This window comes from Schistocerca cancellata, chromosome 4, assembly GCF_023864275.1.
Source record: "Schistocerca cancellata isolate TAMUIC-IGC-003103 chromosome 4, iqSchCanc2.1, whole genome shotgun sequence".
Lineage (NCBI taxonomy): Eukaryota > Metazoa > Arthropoda > Insecta > Orthoptera > Acrididae > Schistocerca > Schistocerca cancellata.
The window spans coordinates 640,893,950-640,907,053 of record NC_064629.1 but is presented as its reverse complement, the minus strand read 5'-3'; the positions used below and the strand labels follow the sequence as shown (position 1 = coordinate 640,907,053).

At 37.0% G+C, this 13,104-nt stretch overlaps 1 protein-coding gene across 2 annotated transcripts in view; it reads left to right on the top strand.

Annotated features, from left to right (window-relative positions):
- Positions 1–12,849, top strand: part of LOC126183459 (acetyl-CoA acetyltransferase, cytosolic-like) — a 68,646-nt gene extending 55,797 nt beyond the window's left edge. Inside the window, exons 7-9 of one of the 2 annotated variants that reach the window (XM_049925458.1) lie at positions 3,216–3,378; positions 4,162–4,327; positions 12,370–12,849. In XM_049925458.1, coding sequence (XP_049781415.1) covers positions 3,216–3,378; positions 4,162–4,280 — 282 coding nt within the window. In that variant the 3' untranslated portion in view covers positions 4,281–4,327; positions 12,370–12,849. The remainder of the gene's footprint in view (positions 1–3,215; positions 3,379–4,161; positions 4,328–12,369) is intronic. The other variant, XM_049925459.1, reaches the window with a different exon arrangement.
- Positions 12,850–13,104: the final 255 nt, after the last annotated feature.

Sequence of the window (13,104 nt, the reverse complement as noted above, 5' to 3'; positions counted from 1 at the left end):
TTCTAATGTGTGTGTTTTAACTTCCTTGTTTTATAGTTTGACTCCTCTGGCTGGATCCGTCCACTTTTAGTGGACCCTCTCTCTTCTGTGTGGAGCTTTGGAATCGCGGGACTGATGACCTCGCCATTTAGTCCCATAACCTCCTTCAGTTAATCAGTCAAGGTGGAAGGTGTAGTTCTTGCATGCCACATAACGTAGAGCCCTTCTCCATAATATTATCTCAGTAATATTAGCTTAATGATACTGGAAAGTCGTAAAAAGAATACTAACAACATAGGGAGTGAAGGTGACCACTCATCTTGTAGATGAGGTGTTGAGTGACAAATATACACTAGTTAGATTTATATTGTAACTAAGCTTTTGGGCAATGTCCTTCCTTGGAACTAACAGACAGCAAGCACAGCTTAAATGTTTAACTTAAATCTTGTTATTTAGGTTGCATGTCATGCAGAAACCTTTTTCCCCTACAGTAAGTGAGGTTGCACTCACGATGTGAGATATTTCTTATTGGTGTAGACATTTACTACCCTTTTACTGTGTGAAAGGTCTGTATCATTTCTTCTTGGTAGCTGGTGTGCTGACTGCATAGGTTTCAAAACTTTTTTTAATGTGATAGATGTTACATAATAGTTTCCTCTCTGCAGTGGAAAATTGTAACAGAGCCTTTTAATTAAACTCCTTTCTCTAGTAATTGAGAAATTACATTAGGTGACTCAGCAGTAAAATGCTGTACACATGAAGAAGGTTTTTGCTTTGCATCCCAGAAATGCAGTCAAAATGAAATAAAAGTTTTCTTCAGTTTCTTTAACTAGATGACTACCACGTTGTTCTCTTTCAGTGCTACAGTTTATTACTCTTGCAAGTTTTGACCAGTGTCAACTAATAATCTACTGCTGATCATTTATCTGTTAAAGTGCACAACATAAAATTCTTCATAGTTACATGTGTCAGCACTGAGGGATCTACGTTTTTGTGGGTTGGAACTTCAAATAATGTGTGATAGTGTAGTTTGCCCTGTCTTCATTTTATCATTGTACACTTGTTCTCTATCTCTTTACATCTTTCTAATGTCTTGTCATTTCCATTCAGATGTGTTGTACAACAATGTGGAGTGTGGCCACTCAATTAAACACTCTCCCATCAGTCGCTTAAAATGCTCTCACTGTTGCTTATAAGTTGACCATAGTTTATATTCCATGATAAACTGTAAGTGTACAGTTTGCATCATGTTCTGCACGCTGTTGCAGCTTGTAAGCAACTGTAACAGCATTTAAGACATTCATTGTAGAGTGTTTAATCACCAGGGTAATCTGGTTATTGGATCAAAGGAAGGCAGGGGTGGAAATACTTAATCAGCCAATAGCATCCAACTTCTTTGCAACATGAAGACATCAAAAGAATGGACATAAACCACTAATTGAATTATACATTCATCACAACTAATGTTTCATATCCTAATTTGCTAATTTCACCAACTTGGAACCAAACTGTCAGTTTCCAACTTAACCTAGACCTCAGGGCACATTACAGGTCAGTCTTACATGATAGTATGTATTCTAGAAAATAATATGAATGCAAATAATTTTCAATGTTATGTTGTATTTATATTTGCACACATATGGTGTCAAAAGAGTACATAATCATTGCATCAAGAGACAGAGCCAACAACTAGTATCAATAGGTTCAATCCATCCAGTAGGGGCATAGGCGTATCCTATATGACCATTCTTATTAAAACATTGTGATACTGAACTAATCTTTGGATGTGCATTTTCAGCTTTTCAAGGCATAATGAATAATCAAATTTTGAGCATGTAGCTGTGTAAATTCCGCTTCCACTGATATTTTGGCTGTGTATCTCCCAGACCATCTGGGAGTGAGCCAAGAGACTCTTGATACGTGGCAAATATACCAGTGGGAGAGGTGGAATTTGCATGGTTGTAAGCCCAAAATTTACTAAATCAGCCATCTGATGATCCAACATTACAATCCCCCACTTCTTATAGTGAACTGTCCCTTCAATCTACCCCAGGCTTTTCCAGCACTATCTCATAAGGCAAGGGCACCCATCAGCTCATCAGAAGGCAGGTGCAGCTACAGGCTCTCGGCCATGTAGTACGATCTAGTATGTCTCATCATGTCTGCTTGACTGCCCACTTGTAAGCTGTGTTTGCCCTGACCTGCCTAGCCCGCTGCTGCCAGTGAGTGGGCACTAGACCTGGAACAGCCTGTTGGCTATATTTACCCTTTGTCTGCTCCTATCCTAGTTTTATAGGTAGTATTTTCCAATTTTACATCCCTTGGCAATTATTTAATACAGGGTGTCACTCCTAAGAATGATCAGGTGCATTTTCTCTGCTGTTTCAGCAGATATTTGCCATTTAATTTTTGCATTGTGTAACTGTAGTCAGCCCAAACAAATAGTGCTCATCACCTCTTTCAAGTAACTCCTGGTGAAGATAGAAAACATCAGTTTGTTTCCTGTTACAAATAAAATGATTTTAAAATCAGAATTTTATGTGCCCATTTGATAGTGTGTCCCAGATTAGTGTAGTGCGATATTTGTTTTGTTGTTATATATTAACAGGGACAGTAAAACTCGAAGAGTAACTAGTACTCCTGCAGTGACAGCACTGCGCTGGCCTGCACTGACTGCTACTGCCAAGCATGTCGCAGTACTGAGTAGGTGCTTGATTTCTGTTTATTCTTTGTGTTTTACTGTTTGTGTTAACACATACTGATAAAAACAAATATCAGACTAGACTAACCTGGGACCACTCTGCAGATGTAGATGTCAAATGGGCACATAAAATTCTGATTTAAAAATCATTTTGCTTGTAAGTGGAACTAGCAAACACTTTCTGCCAAAATTGGGCTTCACATAAACATTTTCATTTGGGCTGGCTCCAGTTACATAGCACAGAAACAAAATTGCAAATATCTGCTGAAACACCAGAGAAAATGTGCCAGTTGACTCTTAGGAGAGACACCCTGTATAGATAATGGCATTTCTTTGAGCTTTAGTAATTCTGGTGCTGTGTGAAGTCCACAGTATTATTGTGCTGTTACTGTGTCTCTGTATTTTTGTATCAGTATTGGTTTGTCAGATGTTGTTTATTTGTTTGAAGTTCCTGTAGTAGATTACTAATGGAGAACACTGTGTTGTGAAAAGGGGACTGCTTTTGTCTAAAGTGTTGTTTTATTCTTCATTCTAGTTAGAGAAGGTACACTGGGGCATATCTGATGTAGATCTGTTTGAGATAAATGAAGCCTTTGCTTGCCAAGCCATAGCAGTATTGAAGCAGTTGGGTCTTAATCCAGCAAAAGTTAATGTTAGTGGTGGTGCAATAGCCCTAGGGCATCCACTGGGGGCTTCTGGTATGTACTTGCTTTCAAGATGTTCTATTTGTAAATGCTTGTACTCAACCTCTTCTACTTAACTGCATGAGTATGAGCCATTGTGTCAGCAGTGGCATGTTATTTTGTAAAACTGGCTTTAAAATTTAATATTGTCTTCTTCCATTAATTTGAGTCACAATATGGAGCTGATTTGAGTTTTAGTCATTAGTAGATAACGACTTTGGCTCCAATTTCAAGAATGTTTTATACACCTGCTTGCCAACAAGTGACAACCATATTATTAACTATGTGCAAAATCAGCGTCATTACTAGAACAATATTTTGAATCATTGAAGGAAATAATTTGTCAGCACAGATTCTAATGAATCATTATAACACATGGTTGATCCAATTTGCACACATTTGTCACTTGCATATTAGAGATATGGCTCATACAGTGCAGATTTTAAGTGCTATAATGAAGGCAGCATGTGCATTGATGACACATGGGCAAATCCTTTTTAACATAACACTTAACTTATTTTTGTCAAGTAGATAATATTTGGAATAGACAGGGAGGACAGAGGTGTAGTTGAAGTAGACCAATCAAAACATTCTTTAGAGAAAAATGTAATGTTGGTAGTGGAATGTATAACTCATAAAAGTTAAATCATCTATAACTATAATACAAACCAATCCATCATTATTGTAGTCCCTTAGCTTGATAATGCCCTAACATAACCTCATTCATTTACCTTGCATTAGATATCCACTATCTGAATAAATCTGCTATAATTGGTTTAATTGTGATATACATTTCAGGAGCACGGATAATAGTGACTTTACTTCATGCTCTTCAAAGGACCAGAGGCAGGCGAGGTGTTGCCGCTCTCTGTATTGGAGGTGGAATGGGTATTGCTATTGGCATTGAAATGTGCTGAGATTATGGCAGATTTGGCAATAATCAAGAGAAGGATGTGTTTTGTAGGTAAATAAAATTATGTGGTACCATCAAAACAATCAATTTTTGGAATTATTCATTTTTTCATCAACACAGGTATTAAATTTATTTGTAGGCTCCTAACAGTTTGTGAGAGTTAGTGAATGTGCCATTTCATTTAAGGAAAACAAATACAGCATTTGCTACTGCCAGGCACAGCAGCAGACAGCCCTCCCTCTCATTCACACAAGCACAATCCTCCTCCCCTTCTTACATATCCACACACAATGATGATTATTTTTATAATAAGCAGAACTAATATACCATTCAACAATATGAAAAGTAATACACATGCAGTTGTTCAGAGTCACTCTCGATTGTATTGTACAAAAATCTGCAAACTCTTCCCAAGTTTAAAATAACTATTCATTAATGATTAAAGAACTTAATTTTTAGAAGCAGCACTTATGTGAAGCCCACTTTTATTTTTTATACGAGATTCTCAAAGCTTTATGTCAAAGTTACAAAGCCACTGGAAGTTTAACCATCACCTAGCTTGTGTCAGAATAGATAGTATCACAAGAATGAACTTTGGTTTTTGAAACATGTGGAAATTTTGCAATTGTAGGAAATATTCCAGTAAGTGTCACACAATCACATACATAGAAACAGTCACCTTCAATCTTTCATATTGACAGCAGAGAAAATAGGTCAGCAAGGGCTAGAATATTGAAGATCAAACCACTGGTTGTACACTATAGTGGAAAACAACCTCAACAAATCTAAACTCTGTAGACAGGAACATATTTGCTTTAGTTTAGGTGGGAGGGAGTGTGAATGGGAAATCTGGGACTTCTTGGAGTCACTGATGTTCAAGAAACTGGAAAGACATATTGTACTTGTACATTTGATAAGAGCTCTCAGTCATTTCATCAGTGTGCCTTTATAGTTATTCAGAAAAGCTGATATACATGTCCTGCTATCTTTGCTTCTTAGGGCAGACACTCTGTTCTCTGGCCATACCCATAGCAGTAAGAAAAGAGGCTGCATGGGCAATGTTTTCCGTCCATCTTGTTTTAGGTTAACATTTAATCAGCTCAAATTTATTGAAATCAAACATTAAAACTAACTAAAATCTGACAAAGGAAGTCAGTCAGTCTGAGATCATAGTTAAAAGTGTCTTGTGTATGCCTATTCTTTTAGCAGGACGTCTCTGGGACGATGGCCATTTACTATTGTGACAAAAAATAAAAACACCTACAGACGTCCTTATGATTTTATTTTATTTTGTTGCTACCAGTTTCGATGCTTCATTGCATCATCTTCAGGCTGTTTTGATGCGGTACAGGTTGATATGATCCCCATGCATAACCCATCAATTGCCAGCATTACTGGATTCGCAGATAATGTGTCAGTTCTCCAACCAAGCACCATTTGACAGTTGGAGTGCTGACACATTATCTGTGTATCCAGTAATGCTGGCAACTGATGGGTTATGCATGGGGATCATATCAACCTGTACCGCATCAAAACAGCCTGAAGATGACGCAATGAAGCGTCGAAACTGGTAGCGACAAAATAAAATAAAATCATAAGGACAGCTGTAGGGGTGTTTTTATTTTTTGTCATGATTAAAAGTGTCTCGTCATTGCATTCTTAATGCATTGCAAATCATACATATGTAAAAAGGCAAGCTCTGAACTAATAAAGTGATCAGTGAACAGTAGGATTTGTAAGTGCAATTGGAAATGCAAACAGAGTTGATTGACATGGCTGTCTGTACAGTAAACACTGGAGACGATATCAACAATCCCATTAACAGTAACATCTGACTAAAATTAACACTTGTTTATAGATACAATGTTAATTTGCACCCAATTTTGCCTCAACGTATTTATAGTTTTCCAGCGATTTACACACTACGAAAAAATATTCATGGAGGAAACAAACTGACACTGGCATGATGTTGACTGTTCAGTAGTGTTTTACAAGTATTACGTGGTTAAATTTCTTGACACCAGGGCACTCTACTCAGCAGATTTGAACTAGTAAACATGTAAAAGTTGAAACAACTCATGCCATTATCTCCCACTAATGCCAAGCTCTACTTCGAGTGATGTCTGATGGGAGTAACTAGGTTCATTCGAATGAAGATATCATGACCAATCACAACCATTTCCACACTGTCTTTACTGTGCAAAAGCAGTTTTGTGATTGTTGTGAGCCGGCCGCGGTGGTCTAGCGGTTCTGGCGCTGCAGTCCGGAGCCGCGGGACTGCTACGGTCGCAGGTTCGAATCCTGCCTCGGGCATGGGTGTGTGTGATGTCCTTAGGTTAGTTAGGTTTAAGTAGTTCTAAGTTCTAGGGGACTTATGACCTAAGATGTTGAGTCCCATAGTGCTCAGAGCCATTTGCACCATTTTTTTTTTATTGTTGTGATCATCGTGACACCTTTGTCGAACCATATTTAGCGTTTTTCGGCCTTTGGCCACTTGTAGCGCTAGTTGACACAGTCATTCACATTGCATTGCTCAAGTGTTTTTAGTTGAAACACAATTCCGGTTACGTTATTTTTTTTTTTCATGCTGAGTAAAACGTGTTTCGAGAATTTATTCTCGTTGTCAAGTGCAGTATTTTCGTATGTATTTTTTGTGATGTTACACAAACAGTGAGAGGGGTGTGTGTGTGTGGGGGGGGGGGGGGGGGGGTTCTGCATAACTAAGGAGGTGTAGTGCCTGATAACATCATAAAGACGACTACAGTGCATGAGAGGCACACAAAAACTTATATACATTTTTGCACTTGACAACGAGAAAGAATTCTCGAAATGCATCATGCTAAGCCTGAAAAAATATGTAACTAGTGCAATATTTCATTATTTAAATAATGAATGACAGCTGCAGGCTTTCCAAAACCATCAATTCTAGTTATCAGTTCCAGTTATATCGGCAGTTTTTATTAGATAATAAACACGTCCCAGACAAGTCTTTTGATGCCTGTTATGTACATATGCAATACATAATGTGCAAAAATGCAATGTTATATCCTATATGTAACTTTTACAGCTTTAAACATCATTTCCTGCATTTTACACCTGGTCCCTTGAAAAGTGTAAAAGTGGGGTTGGTTTCACTGTAAATGTAAACATAACAATAGCAAACCCTCCCCTGGAATCTTAATATGTTCTTTATCCATGAAAAAACAGTCACTCCGTTGCCAGTGAAATAGTGATGACTATTGATGATTGCAGAAAGCAAGGAAATTAATTTAATTCACAGAATGAAATTTTCACTCTGAAGTGGAGTGAGTGCTGATATGAAGGCTTCCTGGAAGATTGAAACTGTGTGCCAGACCGAGACCTGAACTCGAGATCTTTGCCCGTCATTGGCAGCCAAGAGCACTTGCTTGTGAAAGGAAAAGATCCCAATTTCAAGTCTAGGTTTGATACACAGTCTTAATCTGCCAAGAAGTTTCAAAATCATTCTCATTGACCAAGTAACTCAACAGCCTCTGTTTGTAGGTTTATTCTGTTCACAAGTCACATCAGGAATGCTGGGAAAAATTTGAGTTTATACATTCTCATAGACTGAGTCCACTGTCTCTTTAAAAATTATATAGATAATTTAAAAAATTAGTTTTTATTAGGCACTATAAGGAAATTCATAAAGTGATGTAGTTTTTCTCGTGTTTCCCATTTCTTTAACAGGAGTAACATGTGGTAATTTTAGATGAATAGCGCATACACTCTAGTGTGTAAGCCATATTGTATTCTACTTGACTGACCGTTCAGAAAATTCAAAAACGACTGAGAGTTTGCGGAGGATGGCAAACATTTTGCTTGACTGTCATGTAATACTGAACTGATTGTAAAATTGTATGAAGAAGATATTTGTGGGAACAGGAAGCAGACTGGTAAAGACTGTAAAGCCATTGAACTATCACGTTTTTTTCCCATCATTTGTGGAACTGTCTAGAAGAAACTTACTTCAGCTTGCCATGTTGTTACATTGCAGTTTGAGGATATTCAGGGAAAATGTTGAATGTAAGTGGCCTGAAACATATAACAACTAAAAGCAGTTGCTTGAACAGAATGCTGTACCTGTGCAACACACTGTTTATTTTTTGACTCATTGTTGAAGACAGTGTGACCACTGTCAGCTGCTCATATGGTCTAACCCTTTATGATTTGTGTTAAAATGTTATCTCCATTGAAGAGGTCAAAATTGATTGAAAACAAGAATTGAACATACTACAGCAAATGGACTACTCCTACCAGTGCCTCCAAAATTCAGAAAATCACTGCAGTTGTTATGTAGAAGTCTGAGGGCACTAATTTGAAGGTTATTCTGGAAATTGGAGTTAAATTAAGACATTTGCCTTTTTAAATTAGGAAATTCTGAGAAATTTTTGGACTGATAGCAATGCAGTATTAATTTATTTTGAGGGAACTATGTAATGAGTTTTTCAGACATAGAATCCAGATTCACTCAGCTGCATATATCCACTGTGAGAAGCAGTCACCATAGAGATTACTCAGAAGATGAAATTAGATTTTCTGTTCTTTCCATAGAATCACAAAATTTGTTCAATTCTCTGACCCAAACTGAGGAATTGAGCCATATGGTGCAGTGGTTACACCACAGGACGTTCATTTGGAAGAGTTTGGGTTCAAACTCCTGTCTGACAGTCCAGGTTTAGGTTCTCAAGGATTTCTGTAAACTGATTGACATATTTTGGGATGGTTTCATTGAAAAGATTATGGCCAGTTTCCATCCCTATCCTTGTGCTTTATGAGCATGAACAAACTTCTGATATCATCATTATTAATGAAACACAAAACTCAAATATGTCTTATAGTGAGGAGATTCTTAGAAAAAATGCACAATAAACATTTACAGGACACTGACATCCTGTATGTCCCTTACACAGGTCCTAAGTACAGTGGCCTTCAGTGATGTGGAATAAGTAACAACTTTTAAATTTTTTCATTCACAAAATAATACAAAACTTAGAAAAACACAAACATGTATACATATACCTGCTTAATTGCATGAGATTACCAGACCTTTGCACCTAGTCATAGTCATCATCGAAAGAAAAGTTTACAGTGCTTACTTACACACATTTCATTTCTATTGCGCAGATACTTTAATGTAGCAAGTAATCATGAACAGTCAAAAAGTGAACACTTAGACAGTCACAGGGAGAATATTGGTTAGGGAAACAAGCTCAGCCTTTGCTTCACTGAAACATGGTGATAGTGATCACTGAAATGTTTGGTAATATAGCAACTAATAGTGTCGCACTAATTGACGTATTCGATGAAGATAGCTACAGCTATGAAGTGCGTATCAGTTATCAGTAATAATATAAAATTATAATCAAATTGAACTGAAAGTTATGATATGGATATTTGCCATTCAGGTTAACTAACAAAATTATATAAAACTTTAAACATGTTGGATGAAAGTTTTTTGGCAAGTTACATTAATCACTTTCATGTCTAGTCTCAACCATGTCCATTGTGAGATGAGTCATCAGCAGAATGATTGGTGTGTATTATATTGTTGTCAATTGCCATGATGTGCCACATTATATGCCCAATGAGATTTGTTAGGATATATCAATGGAGTATCTAGAAAATGGCTAGTTTCAACAGAAGGTCAGAATATGTTTCAAAATTTGGTCTAAAGATAAATATATTGTCAATTACATAATAAAAGTAAGTTCATGAATATTTAATCTTTTCTTAAACATATATTTACTTGTGAGCACTTATTGTAAAAGACTGCCTGTTTTGACATAAATGTTTCAAAATTGTTGTTTAAATCACATTGCAGGATACCAGCTGGTGTGTTGCCATTGTATGGACATCAAAATAATGACTGCAGTGGGTGAAGTGCCAAATCAAAATGCATTACACACCAGAAAAGTAGAAACATTGTGCAAATGTAAAACAGTGTCCTCAGTCACTACTTTTGAGAAATGATTATGACGGTGTTAAGCAACATGAATACATTTGGCTATGGCATAACTATGTGGGTTGTACGAAACTACAAAAGCATTGCAAGATGGGCATGTTTGAATGTAAATACAGATGTTAGGCAAGCCTGCAGGTTGCGCTGTTGTATTTGACCCCAAACAGCACCTGTGAAATATCCTCAATATGTTGCAGGTATCAATCATGGTCAGAATAGTGTTCTGTGTAGTTATGAGTGCATCACGTCAGAGCAAATTGTTGGTGCTCGTATGGTGGGTGCTTCCATAACCAAGTTAGCTGAAGTGTTAAGTGTTTAAAGAGGCACCATATCAAAGATTTATGCTGCATGCAGGGAGAGTGGGAAAACATCATCTGCAAAGTCACGACAGGGACAAAAGTGTGTAAGTGATGGTGATAGACGGTCATTGAAGGGAGAAGGAAGGAGGACTAAGAGTTTAACATTCTGTCGACTGTGCAGTCATTAGAGACGGAGCACAAACTTGGACTACAAAAAGATGGGGAAGGAAATTGGCCATGCACTTTCCAAAAGGAAGCATACCAGCATTTGCCTGGAGTGATTTAGGAAAAGTACGGAAAACCTAATTTTGGATGGCTGGACAGGGATTGCACTTTCATCCTCCCAAATATGAGTCCAGTGTGTCACTGAAGAGGATTGTGGCCATAATAAGAGCACAACATCTGCAGAAGTCATTGTAGAGCTAAATATGACACTCACAAACCCTATCAGCCTCAAAACAATGCAAATGGAACTTCATAAGCAGGGAGTTGCGGGGCAAGCTGGAATTCCAAGACCACTCATTAGTGATGAAAATGCCTGTAGCAGGAAAACATCATGCCAAAGCCATAAAATCTTAACTATAGAACAATGGAAGAAAGTCATTAGGTTGGATGAGTCTTGTTTCACACTGTTTCCAACTTCTGGCTTGTTTGTGTCCAAAGAGTGAAACATGGTGAGGGTTTAGTGATGATTTGGGAAGCCATATCATGGTATTCCATGGACCCCTCAGCAAGATCACAATACTGCCATTGATTGTGTGACCATTTTGGCTAATAAGGTCCATCCTATGGTACAGTCTTTGTTCCCCAATGGGGATGTGTTCAGAGATGACATTGCCCCTGTTCACACAGCTTACATCGCTCAGGATTGGTTTTTTGAGCATGAGGATGAATTGTCACATCTCCCTTGACCACCACAGTCACCAGATCTTGATATTATTCAGCATTTGTGTTCTGCTTTGGAGAGAAAGATGCCTGATCGCCATCCACCTCCATCATCCTTACCTGAATGTGTCACTGTTTTTAGGAAGAATGGTATAAGGTTCCCTTGGAAACACTTCAGAACCTTTGTTTATCCAGTTTGAGATGCTTGGAGACTGTTTTAAATGATCTAGAAATTGGTGCTGAGCAGTTCCGTAGTGTGAGCGTCCTTCAAAAACTAAAAGTTGTCAACAAAATGGTACCACCTGCTGTAGAAACTAAATCTAAAATGAATATAACATCAAATGGGCAGTTTTCCCCACCAATCTGCAGTGCTATTGGTGTACAGATTTAACACAATAAAACTGAATTGTAGCTTTGTCATCAGTTTTTGTTGCTAATGATCAACCAGTCACACTTGCGTGAGTACTTATTTTACACTTTCCCCCATCAGTCTATCAATGTTTTAACTGCAAAGTTTAGTGCAGACAGTTGAAATTATTCTACCTACCCTGTGGTTGAATATCATGTGGAAGTCAGTGTGAATGAATGAGAAGGGAGTGATATTTTTGGAATTTCTGCTTTTAGAATTTTTCGCTTTTAACAGTTGAATCTCGTTGGTCTCAGGCTGTTTTAGTGAAGGCTCTAATAAACACATTATTGTGTGTTCCAAATGCAAGAAACAAGGACATTATTCAAGCTTCACAGCTTGTCGGTGTATCTATTGTTGACTAAAAATCTTCAGCTTCTTTCAGTTCCCAATATTAAAAATCTAAAAATTTTTTATATTGTAATCTCATCAATTACAAATAAAGTAGCAGAGTTCATCTAAGTAAAATTAACTCATGCATTTTATAATTGTGTGACTATTAATGTTTTTATGTTTGTTTCAGGATTTTATAACACCATTCCTTTTCGACAATAAGGTGTGTGGCATACATATTTTAGGAAATTGGTAGTATATTCTATATATGTGCACAGTTTTTATGGATCGTGGTTCTTAAATAGCATTTATTGGTTATGTTGGCCTCTTATGTACCAAATTTTATTTATGACAGTGTGAAAATACAAGAAATTAGCTTTATTTTTTTTTTTTTTTTTTTTTTTTTTTTTTTTTTTTTTTTGTACAGTCTTTGACTTATACTGGATCGGTGAGAGGAATTGTGTAGACTGTATGTGGCAGAAAGGTTTTGTGTACAAAACCCTGTGCTTTGTCTATGCAGTATGCATTCATGTGTACTTTGTTTTTGGGGTAATATTTTTATAGGTGTATGAATTATATCTATTTGAAGTGAAAACTAATGATTCATGAGACAACTGATCTTATGAAAATCGGCTGTAATAATGAAAATCTTTAAAGGTGAATAAATAATTCAGTGTAATGTAAAATTGATGATTTATTTTTGCACGTGTCTTACACCACTGGTCCCACAAGTTATTGAAATATATTGCTTGATTTCAAGATCATACTTTACCTTTTTTTCCCAAAGAATTCTATCCAATCATTCGTTTATCGTACTTCATAGCTTTTATCATGAAGGGAAGAGTCAACCAGGATACACATATACACATTATCTTACAAGGGGAGGCCACAATGTTGGGATCATATATTTACTTCAAACTTTGTA